Source organism: Phlebotomus papatasi, chromosome 3 (assembly GCF_024763615.1).
Source record: "Phlebotomus papatasi isolate M1 chromosome 3, Ppap_2.1, whole genome shotgun sequence".
Lineage (NCBI taxonomy): Eukaryota > Metazoa > Arthropoda > Insecta > Diptera > Psychodidae > Phlebotomus > Phlebotomus papatasi.
In genome coordinates this window covers 57,725,888-57,748,881 of record NC_077224.1, presented here as the reverse complement: position 1 = coordinate 57,748,881, position 22,994 = coordinate 57,725,888, and the positions used below count along the sequence as shown (strand labels likewise).

The 22,994-nt window shown below is 34.0% G+C and overlaps 1 protein-coding gene across 2 annotated transcripts in view; it reads left to right on the top strand.

Annotated features, from left to right (window-relative positions):
* Positions 1–22,739, top strand: part of LOC129806993 (protein timeless) — a 35,119-nt gene extending 12,380 nt beyond the window's left edge. Inside the window, exons 3-15 of one of the 2 annotated variants that reach the window (XM_055855937.1) lie at positions 3,263–4,021; positions 4,079–4,308; positions 10,970–11,280; positions 11,349–11,490; positions 11,555–12,066; positions 12,136–12,334; positions 12,407–12,850; positions 15,674–15,851; positions 15,921–16,121; positions 16,187–16,322; positions 16,434–16,517; positions 20,118–20,357; positions 20,431–22,739. In XM_055855937.1, the coding sequence (XP_055711912.1) occupies positions 3,263–4,021; positions 4,079–4,308; positions 10,970–11,280; positions 11,349–11,490; positions 11,555–12,066; positions 12,136–12,334; positions 12,407–12,850; positions 15,674–15,851; positions 15,921–16,121; positions 16,187–16,322; positions 16,434–16,517; positions 20,118–20,357; positions 20,431–20,524 (3,530 nt within the window). In that variant the 3' untranslated portion in view covers positions 20,525–22,739. The remainder of the gene's footprint in view (positions 1–3,262; positions 4,022–4,078; positions 4,309–10,969; positions 11,281–11,348; positions 11,491–11,554; positions 12,067–12,135; positions 12,335–12,406; positions 12,851–15,673; positions 15,852–15,920; positions 16,122–16,186; positions 16,323–16,433; positions 16,518–20,117; positions 20,358–20,430) is intronic. The other variant, XM_055855938.1, reaches the window with a different exon arrangement.
* Positions 22,740–22,994: the final 255 nt, after the last annotated feature.

Here is a 22,994-nt window from a genome sequence, read left to right as displayed (position 1 = left end):
TGGCACAAAATACTGAAAAATTAGACCGCGCCCCCAATTAGAACATCAATAAAAATTAAAGTTAGTCAATCTAATTGACATGCTGCATTCCTGTACAAAATAAAGGAACTATTATATTTTGTAGACAACATTATAATGATATAAAAAATGTCCTGCTACTTTGAAAGGCACACCCAATAAACTGTTTGTTTACGTAAAATTAAATTATTTATTTTACATGCTTAATAGGGGAAAGTGGAACAGCTTGAAAGTGGGACACCTTTAAAATTGGGCTTATTCTCCTGTTTTTAAATGGGATCGCGCCTTATTATAATGTAGTTCAGCTTTACAATTGGTTTGTGAAACTAAATTATATCACAGTAAGGTTTAATTTCATTTAGAATTAGAAGAATAAGTATATATTTAAAGGTGCCCACTTCTACCTGTGGTAGAGGGAAGTGGGGTACCTTTGAAATTGGTATTTTTTACCTAGGGGAAACTGGGGAAGCACCAAACACAGGGTAGCACCAAACTAGAGTTGGTAAATTTCAAGAAATTTCATGAATTTCCGCCTAAAGTAGGTAGCGACTGCTGTGAAATTTCTGAAATTTTACCATCTCCACACCAAACACTGCGATTTTTTAATCAGATATTCGACTTAAAAAAACAAGACTTATAGAAATTTATAGTCATTATAGGGATGCTTGTCCACTGAAGAAATGGTCGAGATAGTCTTAGTTTAGAAATAAAAATTAGTGTTTGGTGCTACCTCGTGTTTGGTGGTGCCCCAGTTTCCCCTATATTTAAGTAGAATTGAGCCATATCTAATGTAATTTAGCTTCTCAATCTGTTTGTACAGCTAAATTATATCACGATAAGGCACAATTTTATTTAAAAATAGGTGAAAAATCTCAATTTTGGAGGTTCCTCACTTTTAAAGGTGCCCCACTTCCCCCTATTATCTAAGTACACAAACCGGAAATTTTATGTTAAAATGTCAACGAATATATTGAATATATATTTCTAAGAATTTGTTCAGGAGTACAGCCATTTGAACACATTAAGTACTTAATAAGCAATTAATAAGAACTTAATTTAGTGCACTGCCTCAATTTTAAATAGTTGTAAAAAGAACTGCTTAAAAAATGTATGAAAATGAGACAAACCGTGTTATACCTTAACTTGTGTTACATAGGAGAGATGGCAAAGCCACACAATTTTCACCAATCACGCATCCTCCCTAAATTGACCCAAAGTTCTAATCTTAGAAGATTTTTTTAGATTATTAAAATAAAAGCTTCGTTTGAACCTCGAGATAACTCAATTTTCTCTTGTTTTTTTTTTGATAAATAAATATTTTTCAAAGTGAAATTCCGAATTTTCCACTCTGCACTTTTTTTGAAAACTTTCCAACTTTCATAAAATTTTGACAAATTTTAAATTTTCAGTATAAATGAATGTACTGTACATTTCGGATACCATTCTAAGGAATTAAATTATTTATAATCAAGAAAAATGTTTTCATTTTGTATATAAAAACAAAACTTAATTAAACTTGTGGATTTCTTGCTAAAAATCGACCGTAAGGCTAGACTTTAAGGCGGAGAAGACTGTATTTAAATTTAAGATGATAATAAATTCACTTAAATTGAAAAACAAAAATCTTATTCTCCATAAGGATGTCCTATTGTGACACATTTCATTTAATTTTAGTCTTTCATTTTTCTTATGAAAAATAACATTCATTTGTAGTCACAGGTTTTGTAAAGTTATAAACATTTTGTACTGTACAATTTCGTATTTTTGATAATTTCAAGTCATACTTTTAATTCATCAGTTTATAATAATTTAACTGTTTTAAATTATTTCTGAAATGTAAAAAAAAGTCACCATAAAAAATATTTTCCACATTAAAAAAAAATAATGACATGAAAGTGAAATATTCCTTTTTGCATTTTTTTTTTTTATTAAAACGTTCATTTCCGCAGAAACAAAGTATTAAGTAGTAAAGCGAGTTAAAATATTAGTTTGAATTTTTTAAACAAATAATAACATGTTGCTGTTTTACATAAACTTATACGAGCTTCAGACCTAAGGCTTAGCTATCTGGCTTAACTCCTCTAATTCCTCATCAAACATGATTTTTTAGGAAATTGTTGTTTAGGATTGAACATTAAGGGCAAATGATTCATTAGATTTTAAAAAATTAATAAAATTGGTTGTTATTAAGAGTTTTGAGACTTTCGGGAACTGGGCTAAACCTCCAGTCTGAAGCTGACATTACTTATTTATTTATAATATAGTAATCTTTAATTCTTGAATTATTAAAATCGGTTTTAGAGCTTTAAGTGGTAGTTCAAAGTTTAAGAGATTTTAGAGTTATTCAAAGCAGGAGGCGAATAAGTATAGCCAGCTAGTGAATCGAGAGTGGAAAATCGGCATATCGCCGATCAATCAGTCAGCCCAATCTGAGGCCCAATTTTTGAAACTCTCACTCGTACCCGCGAGCTCTTTAGTGGCCGAGAGAAATCCACTCGCACACCCCGTAGATTTAAATCCTTCTGTAACGACTTCTCCATAACATAAAGTACTCGTTGCACGTACTCAAGAATTTCCGGGGTGTGCCAGTCAATTTCTCTCGGCCACTAAAGAGCTCGCGGGTGCGAGTGAGACCTTCAAAAATTAGCCCTCTGTCTCCAAGATTGCGCTGTCTGGTGCAATCAGTCTCCAGGATCGCGCTGATCGGCACCCAAAATAAACCGTGAGTGGCAGATCTGTTTACTCCCCGATTCAAAGGGTTACTCATGTGGAAAAAATCTTATCAATTTACCTAGAAACGTTTCGTGGAATCCAAAAATCTTCAAAAATTACTTTGCAAAATCCGCGAGACCACATATCCTTCTAAGTAAAATCGGAAATGAGACACTATCACTATCACATATCACTATCACAGGGAAAGTCTTTAGCCAAGCATATCCTGAACCTAAACAGAGATTTACAAGAAATTATTTCGAAAAATTCTATCTTGATCTACTGATGAGTAACCTCTATAAATTCCGTAATACGAATCGCACGACTATAATTTTAAAACTATAAGGGTAGCTATAGTGACTGAAAATCAACTGTTTGCAAAAGGGGCGTGACTTAAATTCCTTCGGACATCAAGAACGGTTAACACTTTAACATAATGTAATTTGTAGAAATAACTACAATGGAATATTCATTTGTGCTTTATTCTTTATATTTTCAATTCCTCTTTTCTTTCCCCTTACAAATAATTTAGCACTCCTTGAGGAAATCAATTATAAGCTCTCCATCGAGGATCACACCCTAAGAACTTTTAGGCGAGCCATTGGCTTTAGTCAGTGCATAAAAAAGGATATCATCCCTCTTTTGCTCAATGTGAAAGATGAGAAACTCATCGAGGCTACCATTCGTATCCTCGTGAATCTGACGGTGCCGGTGGAATGCTTGCTCCCCATGGAGATGATGTCCCGCACTGATGTTGGTCGCCATACAATTTTTGAACTCAATAAATTGCTGGTGCAGAGCAAAGAAGCCTTCACGGACAGCAAGGCGACCAAAGCGGTGCTGGACTACATGAGAAGCATCCTAGAGAAAGAAGGCAAGTTGGGTGTGGAGCAGTGCGATGGCATTAACAACTGCCTTCTGCTACTGCGGAACATCTTGCATATCCCAGAGCCAGCGCAGGCACATCATGGAGGACATCATGGTGGAACATCCATGCAGAATCAGATCGTGTGGAATTTGTTCACGCAGAGCGTCGACAAGCTCCTCATCCACCTGATGTCGTGTCCTCAGCGAGCGTATTGGGGCGTGACGATGGTGCAGGTGATTGCCCTGATGTACAAGGACCAGCACGTGGGGACACTCCAGAAGCTACTCAACATATGGTTTGAGTCATCCATTTCAGAGAGTTCCGACGACAATGAATCCAATACGTCGCCTCCGAAACAGTGTTCTGGAGATTCAAGTCCCATGCTAACGTCAGATCCAACGTCAGATTCATCGGACAATGGAGGCGAGTAGCTCATTGACTACCAATGACGCTTGAGCAATGATAATTTATAAACCGAAGACTTTGCATTTGCAGGCAGCAGCAAAATGAATGTACACGATGAAAGGCGCAATTCGGGAACAACACAGGAAACATCTGAGTCATCTATGCAGGAATCCCTTCAATTTTGTCGCATGGAAACAATGCGGAGCAAGACAAAGCCCCAGAACCAATCCAACACCAAACAATCGCATCCAAAGACCACCCACACCTCCACCTTCAACTTTAGCGGTACCGGCGAAAAGCAACAGGTAAGTGAATCTCATTGCAGATTCTGGCAAAGTGTTTGTGATCACACCTCTTTCCACAGCAATTAGTGCGCCTCAGAAAATTTCTCGCCTAAATATCTCTCTCTGAATCACGATTCCATCTTCTGCACTGCGCAAAAATGCTTGCAGCAATTTTTCGGTCTCTCTTGATTGAGTCCGCGTGTGGGAAGGTAATTCAATTAACAGCTTTAGGTTGGAGCTTTATGCCCAAGCTGAAGGCACTTCGCATTTTTCAAATGTCAGCACATTCTATTGGGCTCAAAAATGTTTCAAAAATCTATAATATTGATTTTGTGCACAGCTGTATTGTGTTCTGGAGACGAACTTTAATGAAAAGTCGTGCGCTCTTGATTTTACAACGTGCTTCGAGAGGATGCCAAATGATGGACTCTAATGTCTTAATAGATGTTGCAGCACGAATTAATCATTTCCTCACTTCATTTTCTTTGTCTGGGGACATGTAACACTATCTATATAAGACAATGAAACTAACAAATGCTTCAAAAAGCTTATTAAAACATTGATCTTATACTAAACTTAAGGGGTTACATGGATCACAAAGACTGGAAAATAGAATATTTTCTCTAATTTTTTTCAACATAATAAATTTTTAATTTTTATTTAAGCTTTTAAGCGTATAAAAGTACAATATTTAAACTATATTTCATAAAAATTATTATTTAAAAAATTTAAAAATCCGGCCGTAGGGACCTAATTTTCGGAGACGTTAAAAAACATACTTTTCGGTGGACAAGATTTCTCAGAGTATATCAAATCTGAAAAAAAATTAAGTATTTTCTGTTATCTAATGGTGTCTACACACTAGAAACGATTTTCGTCAAAAATTGCCTTTTTTAACCCTTTAAGGACGATTGGAACACCGGTGTCCCATAAAGAAAATAATTTTTCCTGACTACCTAAATTTATTTTTTTTCTTATGTCTGTACATAATTGTAAAGTGGAAGGTTGAAGGAATCTAGAATATTTTTTGCAAATCTCTAGCTATTTGCTATGTAGTAAATAATTAAGCTCAAAAATAGCGAATTTTTAAATTCTCAAATACATAATTGATTTTATTTATTTTTTATACTTCCAATTTTTTTTAAGCTAAACCCTTTTGGCAATAAAAACTACAATACTCATACGTAATATTTATCATTAAAGCGAAAAATATTATTAGTTGATTTTGTCAGAAAAATTACTTAAATTTCTGGGCTATTTTTGTCCGTTCATAGAAGCACAAAATACACCGAATCAGACTCTGTTGGACTTTCCAAAGTTAGATGTAAGACATATCATTGATTATGTTTCTCAGTTTAATTTTCATTGTTGATTTTCAATCCGTAAAAAGCGTCTCGTCGTTAAAGGGTTAAAAAATTCTGACGTTTTTGCCTAGAAGGATAGGGGAAATTTTCTTTAAAAAGGCATTTTTTAAAGAAATTTCTCATAGTGTGTAGCGGCCATAATGAGTGAAACTCCTACTTAAACGGTACTTGAAATTTGTACTTTTTTAGAGAACTTTATACAAATATATCAATAAATATCAATTCAAAAAAAATCTACCATTCAAGTACGAGTTTGACTCATCAGCTAACAATAAGAGGAAATATTTTTTTAATAGGTTTTTTTTCAAAAACAGTCTCCAAAAATCAAGTACCAATGGCTGAATTAAAATATTGAAAATTTCAGATAATATAGTTTTTTTTTTTAATGTTGGACCTCTATATGCTAAGAGTTTGAATTAAATATATTTTTATTATGTTTAAAAAAGATATAAAGAAAATAGGCTGTATTTTTAGTCTGCGTGACCCACATAACCCCTTAACTCATTAGATGTACATATTTAAAACAGGGTTTGTTATTTAAATATAAAAAAGAAGTAATGACGACGAGTACTTGTGTTGCAATAAATAAAACGCATAATTTTATACAACAGCGGAAAAAATAAACAATCAATATCTGGATGTAGTGACTTAAGCGTCCGTAGTGTCAGTTTCGTGTATTTGGTATATTCCAGAAATTTACAAAAGATTTTAAAATGACATTAAATTATTTATTTAAAACCATAAAAAATCAAAACTTGTTAACTACAGACTCTCTCTATCAGATGAACTTTATCAGGCGATCCTCTTTTTTATTTATTTTTTTTACATAGTATAAAGGCATGAACAACCTATACAAAATTGTAAAACATAAAGTAAATGCACCGTTTTAATCAAACTTCTAATAGTTCAGTTGACTCTGTGGAGTCAGGTAAGTCCGGGTAAATCAGATTTTTTTTGTAAGGCAAAAAGACAAGTGATCAGTAAAAATATTTAAATTTTGGTTAATAGAAAATCTAAAGTTGAAATTAATCCATAAAGTGGTTGAGGGAAAATACTGAACTCTATTTTCCTTATTAGGTGAGATTCTTAACAATCTCACCTACTATAATCCTAACAAAATTTCATGTCCTCTGATCGCGCTCAAACTTGGCCAAAATGTGTTTCGCCACTTCCTGATCACGAATACATGGGGGGCTAAGTTACGTTCCCGGCCGGCCGGCCGGCCGGCCGTCCGGCCGTCCGGCCGCTCTTTGGAGCTTAATAGCTCCTAAACTAAAAAAGATATCGACTTGCGGTTTTCGGCAAAGGTTAAATATCGTATGAAAATTGCAACATGGTGCATTGACCCCCCACCCCCCACCCCTCCTTCCGCCATTTTGAAGACCCCCCTTTTTTTGTTTTCTCAATAGCTCCGCCCCTATGGCATCGAGCGGGCTCAAATTTTAGTATGTTATAGCTGGGCCTTAGAGCTTTCTATCAGTACCAAACTTAAGGTCCCCTGACCCCCCTGACCCGAGCTATAAGGGTCCAAAAAAAAATTCTTAAAATGGCCATAACTCCGGTTCTAATTGTCAGAATTTAAAAAATGAGGGCTTTTTGGAAAGCTCTCGTGAAATGCCACTTCCCCTTCTAACAACGCAAGTTCATAAAACCACCGCTAGGGGCGCTATTATTAAAAAGAAAATTTTTAAATCTTAAAAGTTAAATAACTCAAAAATTCCTTATGCAATCGGGCTGATATTTTAGTATGTTGTAGCCGTTGATTATACCTATCAAACAAAAAAAACCTTAAGTCGATCCATTACCCCGGACCCGAGCTATAAGGGGTCAAAGTTCGAACATTGACCGGCCTCTATCTCCGGTTCTAATTAACATAGCGACCTAAATTTTACCTTTTTGGTTTCGTCTCGATGAGAACTTTCAGATGGAAGTTTAAAAAGTCACCACAGGTGGCGCTGTGATAGCGTCAAAATTCATCGAAATTCAAAGTCACTTTTCTCAAAAACGGCATTGTGCAAGTTAATGAAATTTTAGTATGTTGTAGTCCAGTCTGGGACGTTTCCAAAATGGTGCTTATGCGCGCTGTGGTTTCAATAGAACCGGAGATATGAGGGGTCAAAGTTCACGAAATTCAAAAAATCATATCTCCGGTTCTATGTGACCGATTTTGATGAATAAGGGCTTAAACGAAAGATCTCACCAAATGCTACAACTTTCTAGAATATTTGAACTTCGTGGGACCAACACCAGGGGCGCCACAGTCGAAAAACCAATTTCAATATCACATAACCTCAATTATCTCGACTGTCGCTGAACCGATTTTGATGATTACTTCGACACAATTGTAGAACACATTTGTCTCTACATTTCGTCCATACATCATTTTCCGCTCAGACTACGCTATCACTCCGATTTTGCCGTTTAAGTGTGAAAAAAATGATTTTTCCCATAATAACGCTTTGAAATCACTCAGATGCCAATTTGACTGCCTCTACTCCACCAAGACACTTAAAATAGGGTTTTAAATGGAAAGTCTCACAAAATACAACAATTCTTTGATATAGTTGAAGTTCAACAAATGACTACTTGGGGCACTCTGGATGAAAAAACAAGTTAAGAAACAAAAAACCTCGCTTATCTGGCTTCTGAGTAATCGATGAGATCATGTTCTATGGGAAAATTATAGAGAACATTCTGGTCTACATTTCACCTATATATCACTTTTCTGCCAGTTCATCCAAATCCTTGATATTTTGGTTTAAATACAAAATTTGCATAATTTCACGAATTTGGTTCAAGATAACTGAATGGCGTCTCCCAACTTCAGCTCTAAATCGAATTTGCATGCACTCCGAGCTATCTCACGTTAAGAATCTCACCTACATAAGCCGGTTAGGATTATCTGTCCCTTTTAAAATGAGTTTAAACATTTAAAAGTTGTATAAAGTTTCAAATCAGATTTTCTGCTGACCAAATTTAATTTTTTGCTATTATTTGTATAGTGCCTTTTTGTCATGGGAAGATCTAAAGTCTAGTTATTGCGTGTTCGAAATTTATTAAATGAATTAATCTACTTAACTTTTTATATTAATCGTATCGGGATATATTTGTTACAATTCGATCATGTTGCAAAGTTGTATATCCCGTGTTGGAATAATGTACTCTACGTACACTGAGAAAAAACGGGGGTGCGATTAACTTCTCTTCCTCATAACTTTAACACTTTTTAGGTGTAAAAATATATCAACATGTTTTAATGTTAATTTTACACCTTTTTAAGAGTAACTTTAACATGAAAAAGGGTAACTTTAACCCCTAATACACCTTAAAAGGGTAATATTTACACCGATTTCGGATTGCAGGGTAAAATGAACATTTCCGGAATGTTATTTTAACTTTTTCGGATTTCTCTCAGTGTAGATCGCTCAGGACCGCCTTTCCCGCAATGCGGATGCTTCTTTCGTGCTCCCGGATTTTTTTGGGCAATGTCGGTGTAGTTTCATTGAGACATAAAGACAGTGACAGTGCATGACTAGATGGGCCTGGAATTATGTTGTTAGATAATTTATTTCTAAGCCATGGACCAGGGGCCTCTACGCCGCATAGATCAAATGATCTACGGAGGTCTCTATTTCCATTTTTAAAAAATGGTAATGAAGTTACCTACTCCTTGATTCTAGTAAGAGGGAAACACTTTGAAAAATTACTGATTTACTTGTAATTGCCTCCGAATTATAAATACCGGCTTCGCTAAGAAAACGACAGCGAACCTGGATTACAGGTTGCATACTTGTATATCTGAAAATGAACCGTATATAAAACAACTCACACTATAAAGACAATTATACATGTCATGAACATGGCACTATCTCATTTGGTTTGATAAAAAGATAGAAAGACAAATAGAAAGATGTCCTATGAAGTGTTGCATTGAAAAACCAAAAAAAAATTAATTCATGTATATTTTTTTATTTAAGTTCTGTGAGATTTGCAAATTATTGTTTTATATACGGTTATTTGTTTATAACCGAATGCATATCTTTTATTAGTAATGGATTTACTCGAAACTTAAATACTTTAGTTATAGTATGTTTTCAAGTTTTATTTTTGTTTTTCTTTTACGATCTTTTTCATATCTAATACATTGAAAGAAAAGGTTGCAAAAGTTTCACAATGAAACTTTTATTCTTACTTTATAATATTAATTAAATAAAATAAAGTAATCATTGTAATGGATATAGAATCAGTTTTCCGAGATTGATTGCCATCTTAAATTGATATAAAACGAAAGATAATGAGGTATAAAATTCTACCCATATGAAACTATACTAATATTTCTTGTATCAAATAAGTTTATGAACTGATTTTGATCTACGTCAAACGTATACCCTTGGTACTATAAAAAAAACTCATATAAACCGTCTAAACCCAATCTACAACACTTTAAGGAATAAGACAATCAAGGAACTGAAACCAAGACTTAAGTCCTCTAAAAAAAAAGACTTTTGTTAAGTGGACAAACGGATCTTGTTAAAATTTCGTCAAAAAGAGGTTTACGAATTTGACAAAACTTGTTTTCATATCTTATATAGGAAAAGATCCTTTTGACAAACTTTTAATAAGATCCAGTAGGCCCCTGATTTGACAAAACTTTACCATATTCCGTATGGAAGAACATCCGTCTGACAAACTTTTCTTCTTAATTTGACAAAACTTTATTCGAGAGTAGGGGAAAATAAAGTACCTTAGATTTGGTGCACTTTTGAAATAGGGATTTTTCCTCTATTTTTAAATAGAACTGAGTTTTATCAGCCTTATCATAATCCAATTTAGCTTCACAGTTGTAAAGCTAAGTTACATCTTTGAAAGGTCCAGTTCCATTTATAAATAGGAAATTAAAACTAATTTCAAAGTGCTCAAGGTTAAAGGTACTCCACTTCTCCATACAAAAAATAAAGAAAGACTTTCTACTGGATTACCGCAATAATACCTTTAACAATCCTGGACTATGGACCAGACTGGACTAGACAAGACTAAAAATTGCGTATATAGGAAGGGTTGAAGGTCTTACTATCTTCTATTATATATTGAAGGAAAAATCGAAGATAGTATGACCTGTACCATTTCCGAGGAAGACGCAATCAGTATCAAAGAGTTTGAAAACAACAATTAGACAAAAAGACACCTAATTATTCTGTAAAGTCTCTGACCACACACACAAATGCTAGAGTCTCGACAGTTGAGGACCTTTGTGACGACACAAATTTCTCATTAATCTTACCTCTATTCCGGTGATTTGATAATATTTTTCATTTAAGGCTTTTGGTCCGCAACAAGGACCATCCCAGAAGGTAGGTACAAGTGCTACATCTGGCACTGCTCAAAACACCGGTGGACCATCATCGCAGTCAGAATCTGACTGTGGATATGGTACTCAAGATCAGCATGAGTCCATTTCCACATCAAGCAACGAAGATGAGACTCCACAGCAGAAACCGGTGCATCAGAAGCCACCGTGTAACCAAAAGCAGCGGTACAATGCTGCAAATAAGCAGAGAAATGCCACAACCGTTCAAGACAAAAAGGAATTGCGAAGGAAGAAACTGGTTAAGCGTAGTAGGAGCAACATGTAAGAATTGAATTTCGATCTGAATCTAAACAGTGCCAGTGGTCAATGGGGATATTTCTTGATTTAAGAATTAACATGAAGGGCTTGCTCTATCATACTCCAACCGATGAAGATATCTCTAACATCCTTAAGGAGTTTACAGTAGACTTCCTCCTTAAGGGATATGGTTGCCTGGTGCAAGAACTCCACGCACAACTCTTGACTGATTTGGTAATGACTCATAGACTATGGGGAATAGGGATTGGTTCATTGAGGTCTAATATTCTTATTGCAGCAAGTTCAGATTGATACATCGCATTTCTTCTGGCTAGTCACCTACTTTTTGCGTTTTGCTGCTCAACTTGAGCTCGATCTTGAGCACATAAATTCCGTGCTGTCTTTTGAGATTGTTAGTTACTTGACATACGAGGGTGTGAGCTTGTGTGAGCAGCTAGAACTGGCCACAAAGCAGCAGAGTCCAGATCTCAAACCATGCCTCAGACGGATGCATCTCGTGGTCACGGCAATTCGGGAGTTTCTCCAGGCTTTGGACACATACAAGAAAATCAGTCATTTGAATGACGAGGACAAGGAACACCTGAGATTTCTTCAGCTGCAAATTGGCGCCACTGAAGATCTTAAGTGTCTATTTATGTTGCTCCTGGGACGTTTCAATCCTGAACTGCAGAGCAAGCAGTATCTCACGGATTTAATTGTCACCAATCACATTCTTTTGTTGCTGCTGGAGGGTGTCGCTAAATTCCCGGAACATAAAGGTAGCACCAAAATGCTGGAGCACATTAAACAGTGAGTGATCTCTGTCCGGGGAATCAATTACTGCGGTGAGTGACACTAATGATGTGAAATTTTCATCAGGTTTGCCACTGTTGAGATCATGCATCACTACGGATTGCTACTGGAGGACTTTCGTGACAATGGAGAATGTGTCAATGACTGCATTTTTACCATGATGCACCACATAGGAGGGGATCTTGGACAAGTGGCCACTCTGTTTCAACCCATCATCCTCAAGACTTACACTCAAATCTGGGAGACAGATTACGAATTATGCGATGTAAGTTTAAATTTAAACTGATTTTTTAATAAAATTCAGCATTATAAAACTTTTCAATTCAATTTTTGCCAGGACTGGTCCGATCTGATTGAATACGTTATCCATAAATTTGTCAACACTCCTCAACAGCCACCCCTTGAGCTACCAAATCCAGCTTTTAGTCTAGAACCTGGCCAGAATGGCGAAACAGTTGCCCCATCAGTTTGGACCAAAGAGGAAATTGATACACTCTACTGGTACTATGTCCAGAATAAAAAATCCGGGGATGTTATAGGGAATATTCTTAAGCAGTTCCAAGACAATGGAACTCGCCATAAGACTCGCATTGACATTATTCAGCAACTCCTTCAGCAGGACATTATTACTCTTTTGGAATTTGATGACTTCATGAAACTGGAAGATGCTCACTACGAGAGAGATATCAAAACTCCTGGAGCTTCCACAAGCACAGCAGAAAGTGGGATTGAATTGAAAGACAACCTTACTCCCACAAATAAACCAACTGATGATATTCAGGTGAGTCCTCCTAACTAAAATAATGAAATTGATTGCTAAAGTGATTGGAGGGTACAAATTCCAATTGTTATTCCCTTATTTTGCTTATGTTGTTAAGCATATTCCTACATAGAACAAAAAATGTAAAATTATACGTAAATGTTTGTGAATGCCTACTGGGGACTTACAAAATACAGTGGAACCTCGATAGAGTCAACTAATTATTTCCAGGCCTGTTGACTCCATTGGATTCGGTGACTCTATCGGAGTCCGAAAAAAATTAATTAAAATGTGAAATTTTGATATAAAGGGGTATTATTTTATGTTTGTACTAGATAATTGATAAATTTAACACGATAGTCGAATATTAATTAATTAACCCATAAATTCTACACCTTCTGGGCCAAAAACCAAATATGTTTGGGAAAAAGTTGGAGATTAAGGAATGATTTTACAGAATGTTTTTATCATTAGAAAGTATCTTATAAGTGAAAAATGTGATAACATTGAGGTTCATCCACGATGTTAAGAGAAGGAAAAGTTGTCCTAAAGATTTCTTTTCTTACTTTTTTTTAGAAGAGCTCCGGTAGATATTTAATTGTTGAAAATTCTGATGCAATTAACGTTATTAATTAGAATTTATTTTAAACTGTTATTGTATGAAAGAAGAGATTGATAGTTGTTTTTTTCGTTATGACATAACGTTGGCTCTAAACTTCACAAAAAGAGCAATAAAACCAATTTTTCTCATTTTCTTCTTGTTCTGAAAATGGGCGCTAAATGGTTAGAGATATCTACTTGGAGTCTTCAGATGACCCCCTAATAAGTCAACTTGGGAATTATTCTTATGACCCTCATTTCTTCTCCATACTCCTCCCCTTCGCCACCAAAATCGTTTGTTTTTTGTGAATACAGGAAAACATGTCATACGGGATCATAGGACTTAATCAAAAAATTCTAAGTCAAGAGAAAAAAGACAAAAGAACTTTCAATCGGTCAAAACGCTTAAAATCACGAAAAGAAAATTATTTTGTCGAAAATTGATTCCACAGTTAATATACGAATTTTATCATAATATTGTTTTTTTTCTGTTATAAACGCTACATTAATACATCAAAACACTGGTTTTAATTTTGAAAAAGTCATACAATATTATTAGTTCAATAATAATAGAAAAGTTGACTCTATCGGAGTCAATTTGGGTCCAAGTTGCCTCTATCGGAGTCCGTAGAGTAAAAAAATAACTGTTGACTCTATGGGAGATTGACTGTGTCAGGGGTTGACCCTATCGAGGTCCCACTGTAATTGTAAATTATTTAATCCATTATAAACTTTATAAATGTTTGCAATTTTCCGCAAACATTGTTCGTAACATAATCATATAACGAAAGTTTTTTGTTCTTTTGCCAACATGTGTTTGTAAATGTTCGTAAACACACAAAAAATATTCGATAAATTTTGTCATTTGTTCGTAAAGTTTTGTCATACAAACAAAAATATTCGCACAAATGTTTGTAAAAGAAAGAAATGCTGGTCGAATGCTCATGCTAGAAATAATGTTTGTAAAAAACTACAAACTTTTACGAACTTTTTGACGAGCATTTTGGAAATCCCCTCAGTAGGAATTCACAAACATTTACGAAATATTCTTTTCTGTAAAATTTTGTCGTTTGTTCGTAAAGTTTTTCCGGATAAATAAAAAAAAGTGTTTAACAAAACAAAAAATGCTCGTGAAATGTTTATATTACGAACAATGTTTGTAAAAAAAATACAAAATTTTACGAACTTTTTTTGTGGGTTACACGATTGACGAGTATTTCGTGAGTCCTAAATAGAATTCATACACAGAAAAAAATATTTTGTAAAAATGTTCGTAAATGTTTGTGAATTCCTATGGGTGAGTTACGAAATGCTCGTGAATCGTATAACCCACAAACATGTTCGTGAAAGTTTGTACTTTTTTCATAAACATTGTTCGTAACTTGATCACTTGACGAGCATTTTTTGTATTTTCACAAACATTTGTTCCTAAGTGTTCGTAAACACACAAAAAAATGTTCGTAAAATTTTGTCATTTGTTCGTAAATGTTTGTTTTCTTGTCGAACATTTTGCGAACATTTACAAACAAATGACAAAATTTTACGAACATTTTTTGTGTTTACGAACATTTACGAACAAATGTTTGTAAAAGTACAAAAAATGTTCGTCAAATGATCATGTTACGAACAATGTTTGTGAAAAAAGAACAAAATTTTACGAACTTGTTTGTGGGTTATATGATTCACGAGCATTTCGTAAGTCCTCCATAGGATTTCACAAACATTTACGAACATTTTTACAAAATATTTTTTCTGTGTAAAATCATTCTTTCTGTGAATTAAAAATGTACTATGTTTATTTAAAAGCATATTACTTAGAGTTGTGTTATCCTTTTATGCTAATATCCATCTTAATGCTATCTTTATTAAAGTGTATTTTTCATCAATATTGCAATATTTGAGAATTTTAATAAAATATTATAATTTATCAATTTCCGATTACCGAAATATTGCTAACAAACCATACCATAGCATTAATGGGTGCCATTGCCCTATTGCTTTCATAGCAAATTAAGAAAATTAAGGATATACCAGCGCAAGATCACTATTAGGTAACTTTTGTAGGAAAAATTAAAATAATTTAAAGATGTGCCTATGCTAAGTACTCAAAGTTCACTCAATGAACTTTTATGCAACATAAAAAGTGCAACAATCTCTGAACTTTTTGTATTACATTGTCTCAAAAACAAGTGGCAACATCTTTCCAGAAATGTTTGAATAATTAAGAGAGCGTGACTGTTGCAGGTTCTTCGCGATCGTCTCTACAAGGAGAACAAAGGGAAGTTCGTTCTGTGGCTCCAGAAGGTTCTTGTTGAATGTTGCTTCATAAAATTGTGCATAAGTCAGGGCAAATTAACATCCAAAGACATTGCTGTGGAGTCCGATGTGAAGACGATGGAACCCGTTCCTCATCATTGCATTTGTAAGTTGTTGAAAGGTCTTTTGATGTGAGATATCAGACTGATATCTCCGTGAATATTGGATTTTACAGTGAAGAAGCAGTCCATTCCTGTTGTTCCCTGGACAGGAGAACAATGTGCTGTGCTGCTATATCAGCCTTTTATGCTTCTCCTGCATAAATTGGGCTTCCATTTGCCCGTTGATGCGGGAAAATTATTTATACGCATCCCTGAGTTCTGGACAGCTGATATTCTATACAGCATTGCTGAGAAATTGGGACCGATTGATAAATGTTCGTCAAAGCGAGAGAGAGAATTTCTGTAATTTGAAAGAGATCTAATCCAAAATGTCTTACAGGTCTCTTGAAGTTCGACGTGAATCAGCTAAAGGGATCACAATGTGGCAATCACTTCAATGCCAAACAGGATGGCTTGCAGGGTTCCAGTGAGCACTTTGCCATTCCTGGATTGAAGCAAACCAGTTCGATCATTAGGTAATGCAATTGACACAATTTATTGCTCAACCATTTTGCATTCTTTTTCCAGGGGAAGGTGCAATGTGTGTGATCTTGAGGGTGTGATAATGTTCAACTTTCAATTTCTAGATTCACACCTGAACCCACATCGACACCTTCCCTACCCAATTGGCTGCAGATCGTCATGCAGAGTAAGACAACGCTCGATCATAGGTATGATAAGAATAGAGATTTTAGCTGGCAAAAGGTCGATTTCGTTGGATATTTTCTCACCCATATAAAATCACCGAGCACAAATCGCTCTTAAATCGATAAATTCAAGATTAAGTCTGAGTTTTTAGGCGCACATAAAAAGTCATGTTACCCTTTTTTCTACTACAATAAGACACATTTAATTAATCCCCAACACTGATTAGGGCCATTTCATTGAAAAAGACACAGTGTGATTGCTTTCAAAATTGTTTCGGTAACACATGCACTTACCTTGGAAATCTCACACTAAGCTCAAAAATTCCAATATAATTCCAAAGAGATCCCAGTGAAGGCATAAAACTGTAATCACTGAGAAAAAAAGGGGGTGCGATTAACTTTTTTTGCTCATAACTTTAACACTTTTTAGGTGTAAAAATATATCAACATGTTTTAATGTTAATTTTACACCTTTTTAAGGGTAAAATTAACATTAATGGGTAACTTTAACCCCTTATACACCTAAAAAGCATAATATTTACACCGATTTCGGAACAATACTGATTTTCAAATTTCTCTCAGTGATTTCTCGCAAAAGACAATTGCATTTGAGCGACAAAGCATCAATACAATCATTACAAAGATGTGCCAATATGGTTATACTAAATAAATCATTCTAAAGCAATTCCATAAATTATAATCAAAGGAAAAGGCGTTTTAACTGTTTCAGTTGCAATGGTTTTTCACGTTTAAAACTACTTTGAAATGCACCTTCCAGAAATAAATAAACTTTTTTATCCATCTTTTATTCTGCTACTTCAAAACCATTTTACGATGTAATTAACTTGTCACTTTGCATTATACTATCTCCTTCACAAACGTCTTTGCAAATTTATGCAGCTATTAAGTGATGAAAGTAGTAAATTTATACTAAACCACTTTATATTGTTAAGCAGAATTTTTATAGCCCTTCTTGACAATAAATCATCAATAGAGTAAGAAATAGCCGCAATAGCTAGTGTTAATCTTCTTTTTCTACTCTTTAATAGCTTTTGCAAATCAACTCTATAAATATTTATTTACTTCCACCGCCTGACTAAAAATTGAGTGATTAAATCATAAAATATTTACCGAAATGTATTTAAAACAAACTCAAAGCTTCATAGATCGAACTTTCCGTAATTCTTTTGTATATAAATAATTTATATTTTTTTGGAGACTCCTCATTTTATGACTATCTTTAAAACGGGTCCCGAAAGCCAAAACCCGAAAGCCTAAATCTCAAAAGCCTAAATCCCAAACGCGAAAATCCCGAAAGCCAAAATCTAGAATGGGCCAAAATCCTGAAAGCCAAAATCCCAAATTCTTTAAAGTGTTATAGCTACTTCCACGATTGCACCCGCGCTTACTGGAGGCAAAGGGAAATCTTCTGTGTCTTAAGAAATTATTATAAACACTTTCCAACACATAATTTCATCCCTTTCAGGATTTTGAACATTCGGGATTTTGGCCTTTTCGGGATTTTGGCGTTTGTGATTTTGGCTTTCGGGATTTTGGCTGCCACTGATTTAAAACACCTATATCACATTTTTCTTGTGATAAAAAGGTATTATTTGACTTTCTATTTAAGCTTCGAGGAGCAATTATTTTAAGTTATACTGGTTTCAGACGTAAGTCTTAGCCACCCGGCTTAACTCCTCTAATTCCTCATCAGGCACGATTTTTTAGGAAATTGTTGTTTAGAATTGGATATTAAAGGGAAATGATTCATTAGATTTTGAAAAATCAATAAAATTGCTTCTTATTTAGATTTTTGAGACCTTCGGGACTGGGCTAAACCTCCAGTCTGAAGCCGACATTACCCTCTCCCTAAACAGGCTTCAAGACGTAATATGCTGGACAGACCTACGGCTTATGCCGAAGGACGGCTTAACGTAATTATAGATCATAATAATGTTTAGATCACATTTCCTTCTATCCTAATAAACTATTTAGAAAAGGTAAAAAAAAGAACATTAAATGTTAAATAAATTGCATAGTAGTGTTCTCTGAAGAAGACTCAAGACTAGGGGATCTATCTTAGCTTTTTATCACACATTTTTCGTATGAAATTAAGATCATCCAGAACCATTTTTAATCAGAGATAGAGCTTTTCTCAAATCCATTATAGACCACTTGTTTGAGATTCAGGAGAAGTACACGAAATTAGTACATTTATAGTTTGTTACAGGATTTTTGAAAGTATAAATTATAAAAGAAACGTTTATTTGGGTATGTTAGTTTTTTTTCGGCCACGCATTCAATAGATTTATCATCGGTATTCATTTAACGCATTTCCATGATTACATCCCTATATTTCGATTCTAAGTTCTTGATTCTCGATTTTTGAGAATGTTTCAAAAACGAAACGAAATAGATACTAGCATTAATCTGTTCTTTTGATACTAGCATTACTCTATTCTAGGACATGTTTTAAGAGAGACTGTCTTGAAGAATATTACATTCAATAAAATAAATTGAATAAATGCTATAGAGTTCTCTACTAAAGTATAATATATCAAGATCTAACTCAATATTTCGATTTAAATGTGTTTTTCTTAAATACCTTGTTTTATGAAACTACAAACTGTGCCTTATTAATATATTTTGAGAAAAGGACTAATAGTTTTCAGAGCTTTAAAAAAGAATGAATTAGTACAATTTTCTTGTTGGTTCCTAATCGACACTTGTTGGTCTGAAATTTTATTTTACGGCTTAAGTGGGGCGATTACCACCATGGATTAGGTTGTACCCGTTGTACCAATATGTACTAGTTTTTAAAAGTTTTTCAAAATACCTAAGATCTCCAAGCAGAAAGTTTGACTCAAAATATTATTTAGATCAGTAGATGTAAAATTATTATGAAGTATAAAATTTATAAAGAGAACAGCGAAACATAGATGCAAAGGAAACCTTACTCAACAATTCAGGCCGAAGAAGTATAAATTAACATTTTATTACAAAAAAAAATTTAAAGATCATTCAAAATATCTTAATAGTAATACAATTTAATCTGCGGTCTTTAATGGGCTATAAGCCAATAAGACCTTATAAATAAGGTGGAATTAAAAAAAATTAAATATTGAATTAAAATTATATATCTGTTCGTAACCGATTCATAACTGATTAGAACCGTTTAAAACTTTTCAGAAAATCCAAGACCTTTCCAAATGTGACTACATTCGGTTGCATCTCTAGAGCCTTTTTAGTATTTGATCTTGAAAAACTGCAATTATGGATGATACAGTGTTATTATCGTAAAAACGTCATACACAAAAAAAACTTCTATTGATGTCATGAATTTTTAAAGAAATTTCTCTTATGAATTCTGATGTGTTTTTTTTAATTAATTCCCTTTTGCTGCATAAGTGTATCTAAAGTTCTTGAGATATAATACATCTCATAACCAAATTATAAAGCAGTCATTTTCTTATGTACCAGCAATCCCAGCAATATAAGAAAGATTTTTTAACAAAACATTGAGAAAGAAAAGAAACTGATTCAATCGACCCTGCTAGACATAGATTTGCGTCTTATATTACTTGGCAGCATATTATGTGTTGGACGTTTCTTCTTTTTCCCCAGTTCAGAGCATGATACTCCAGACCATGCTGGTGCTCCAAGTCCCAAGACCAACGGTGTCTCGGACAACAGTGAAGGTGGTGGTATATTTGAGGGCTCTCCGGAGGCCCCATTTGATCCACCGCTCCTTGTTAATGTGGTACATCTGACCAACAAGGAGGATTGTGACAGCGAAAGGCCAAATGATGACTTCCAGTCTACCGTTTGGAACGCATCTGTGCAGGCTGTCGAAGATGTTGTCAGGTGAATTTCTTTTCGATGTCTCACTAGCAGTCTCATTCTATCTCGAGAGTCTGTTTGTGTTTCCAATTGACAGCAATTGCGATACAGCATCCGTGGCATCTGATCTAACACGAATGTATGTGAGTGATGAAGATGAAAAGCCAGACATCAGGCGATCGGTACTCTAGCTCTTGGCCAGCAACAATCTCCCTCCTCAGCCATTTGGGGCCTCTCTGTCTTGGCAGATTTTCTATATATCCTAACTCTTAGTCAATAATTTAGCTCTAACTATGTTGATGTTTAACACCCTCAGTGTCTTGCAATTGTGCAAAGACAGATTGCAAAGAAAAATTATTTTATAATATAATTATATTATATAATATTTATATCTATTTAGGATCATTCTGTATTTGGTCGCTTGAATCAGCAAGTGCTCGATTTAATTTTTTTTACGTGTTTTGTGTTTTCGTTAAATTACAAGTATTTTTCGTGCAATTTTAATATGCAATTACGAAATTCTAATACAAAGTGACATTAAAAAAAAAAATTAAAACAAAACTTTTAAAATTTTGTTTTTCTGGAATGATTTCCCGTAATGGATTTTTTATGAACTAACCTCAAAATTAAACAGATTTGTGATTTTCGGGAGAGAAATCCGCCGATCATGTTGATCTACTGGAGTGTAGTTTTATTTTCGAAAGAGCTAGGTAGTGTTTTTATCAGGGGGTGACATTAGGTCTGAAAAATGCGACCGGTTATAGTGTAAAGTTTTTCCTGTTTTTGTACACATTTCACAAGATATCTCTAAAACTACATAGGTTGCCAATTTGGGGTTTTCGGTTGCCTCTTCGTTATTAAATTGGCTTTTATTTTGTATTAGTATTTTTTGGTAATTCATTCTACAATGACATAAAACACCTAATAAACTCCAAAGTTTTTTCGGCACGCTAAAAATATATAGGAAACATAGGAAATGTCATGCCCCTGGTTTTTATGAATCTTATGAATAGCCAAATTAGTACTGTGCGGAAATGGACTCTTGTCAAAGAGGAATCAAATATAATAGAAGACAAATAGGAATAAAAACAATTTACAAAAACTAAAACCCCTAAAATCGGTTTGGCTCTCAGAAATTTGTTTTTTGCTCCCATAAATTTCTTGGGAATTTTGACTTATATGAACTGTTATATTTTTGTATTTATTCCATAAATTTCAGATAGACTGTCAATCACGTTCCAAACAAAGTTACGACAATTGCTGATACAAGCGACATTTTGCCAATTATGTCTCAATTATTGCTAATAGAAATGCACTTGATTAAGCTCTTGCCAGAGTGAAATTTTGATAATTTCATCTCAATAGTTTTAGTTTACAGAACAGATTTATATAACTTATATAATTGTCGTCATGCTGGACATTGTCAACAGTTTATAATTTTATTTTGCTTTATTTAGTTAGTTTTGCTATGATGTATGGGTTTACTAAAGTAAGGACGGAAGAACAGGCTGAGAAAAGTACAATAGTTTGAAATCTTATGATTTTTAACACACTCTTTATGGTGATATACACATAAACATGTTGATTTCAGGCACTATTCAAGACTTATATATTTTTCTACGTAAAATATTACTAACCCTAATATTGATATCTTTCTCTTATAGCATCCTCAAACTGGTTTATTAAATAAGCTATACTAGGATCTAATTTCTCGCACGTACTGATACGTGTGTGCGATAATGCTGATTAATATCATTTCGGTGACTTCATAAATCAACATAATCGGTATAATAGTGTAACTTGAATAGTGCCATAAATACATACAGGTTCATAACACAATGTCCAATAATTCTTTGCCTCTCAATCTCTACAGCATTTTGTTTTGTTGGACTATTTTTTTTTATTTCAGTTGAAACAAGATGGAAAGAGAAAAATATTAACTCTTTAAGGTCATATTGTATTTTAAAGTTTGGTAACAAAACAACTTATTCTCTCAACAAGAAGCTTTTGCTTTTATTTCTTTCTTTTTTTCCATAGTTGAGCATTGTATTTCTTTTATAATAAAATTGCAAATTTATGGATTTGTGGAAGGAGTTTGCTGGAACAAAGTATTTAAAATATTCCATCCTGACTTTACTGAATGATTTCACACAATTGTTGAAAACAAAAATTTATCAAATTATACTAAAGAAAAAAAAATCTGATGGATTGTACGAAATTTTTTAAGAATATATTAATCTACGAAGAAAAATAATTGTTTGTTTGAAGTCTCTTCAATGTATTTTAGGAGGTGTTTTCTTTTGGTAAAGAAAACACAGAAGAAACCAGAAAGTGGTGAAATTCATGTTAGACATATTAAAAAAATATATCTGTATATTTTGAAAATAAAACAAATTTGCAATATAAGATGATGTCTTGTGAAATAAGAAAAAAATGTTGCTCACGGTCTTACATTGAGTCATCAATAGTGCGAAATAAAATGCAAAGGAAAAGAGAAGTGATTGAAGTGTTTCACCTGCGAGCAATTCTGATTAAAATCTCTTTTACAAGATCAAAAGCACGGAATTTCACGGCTTTTCCACCCTAATAAATGGACAGGTTAAATAATCTGACTTTTATATTTAAAATACTTTCCATCTAAGTCTATCTTCTGATGTGAAA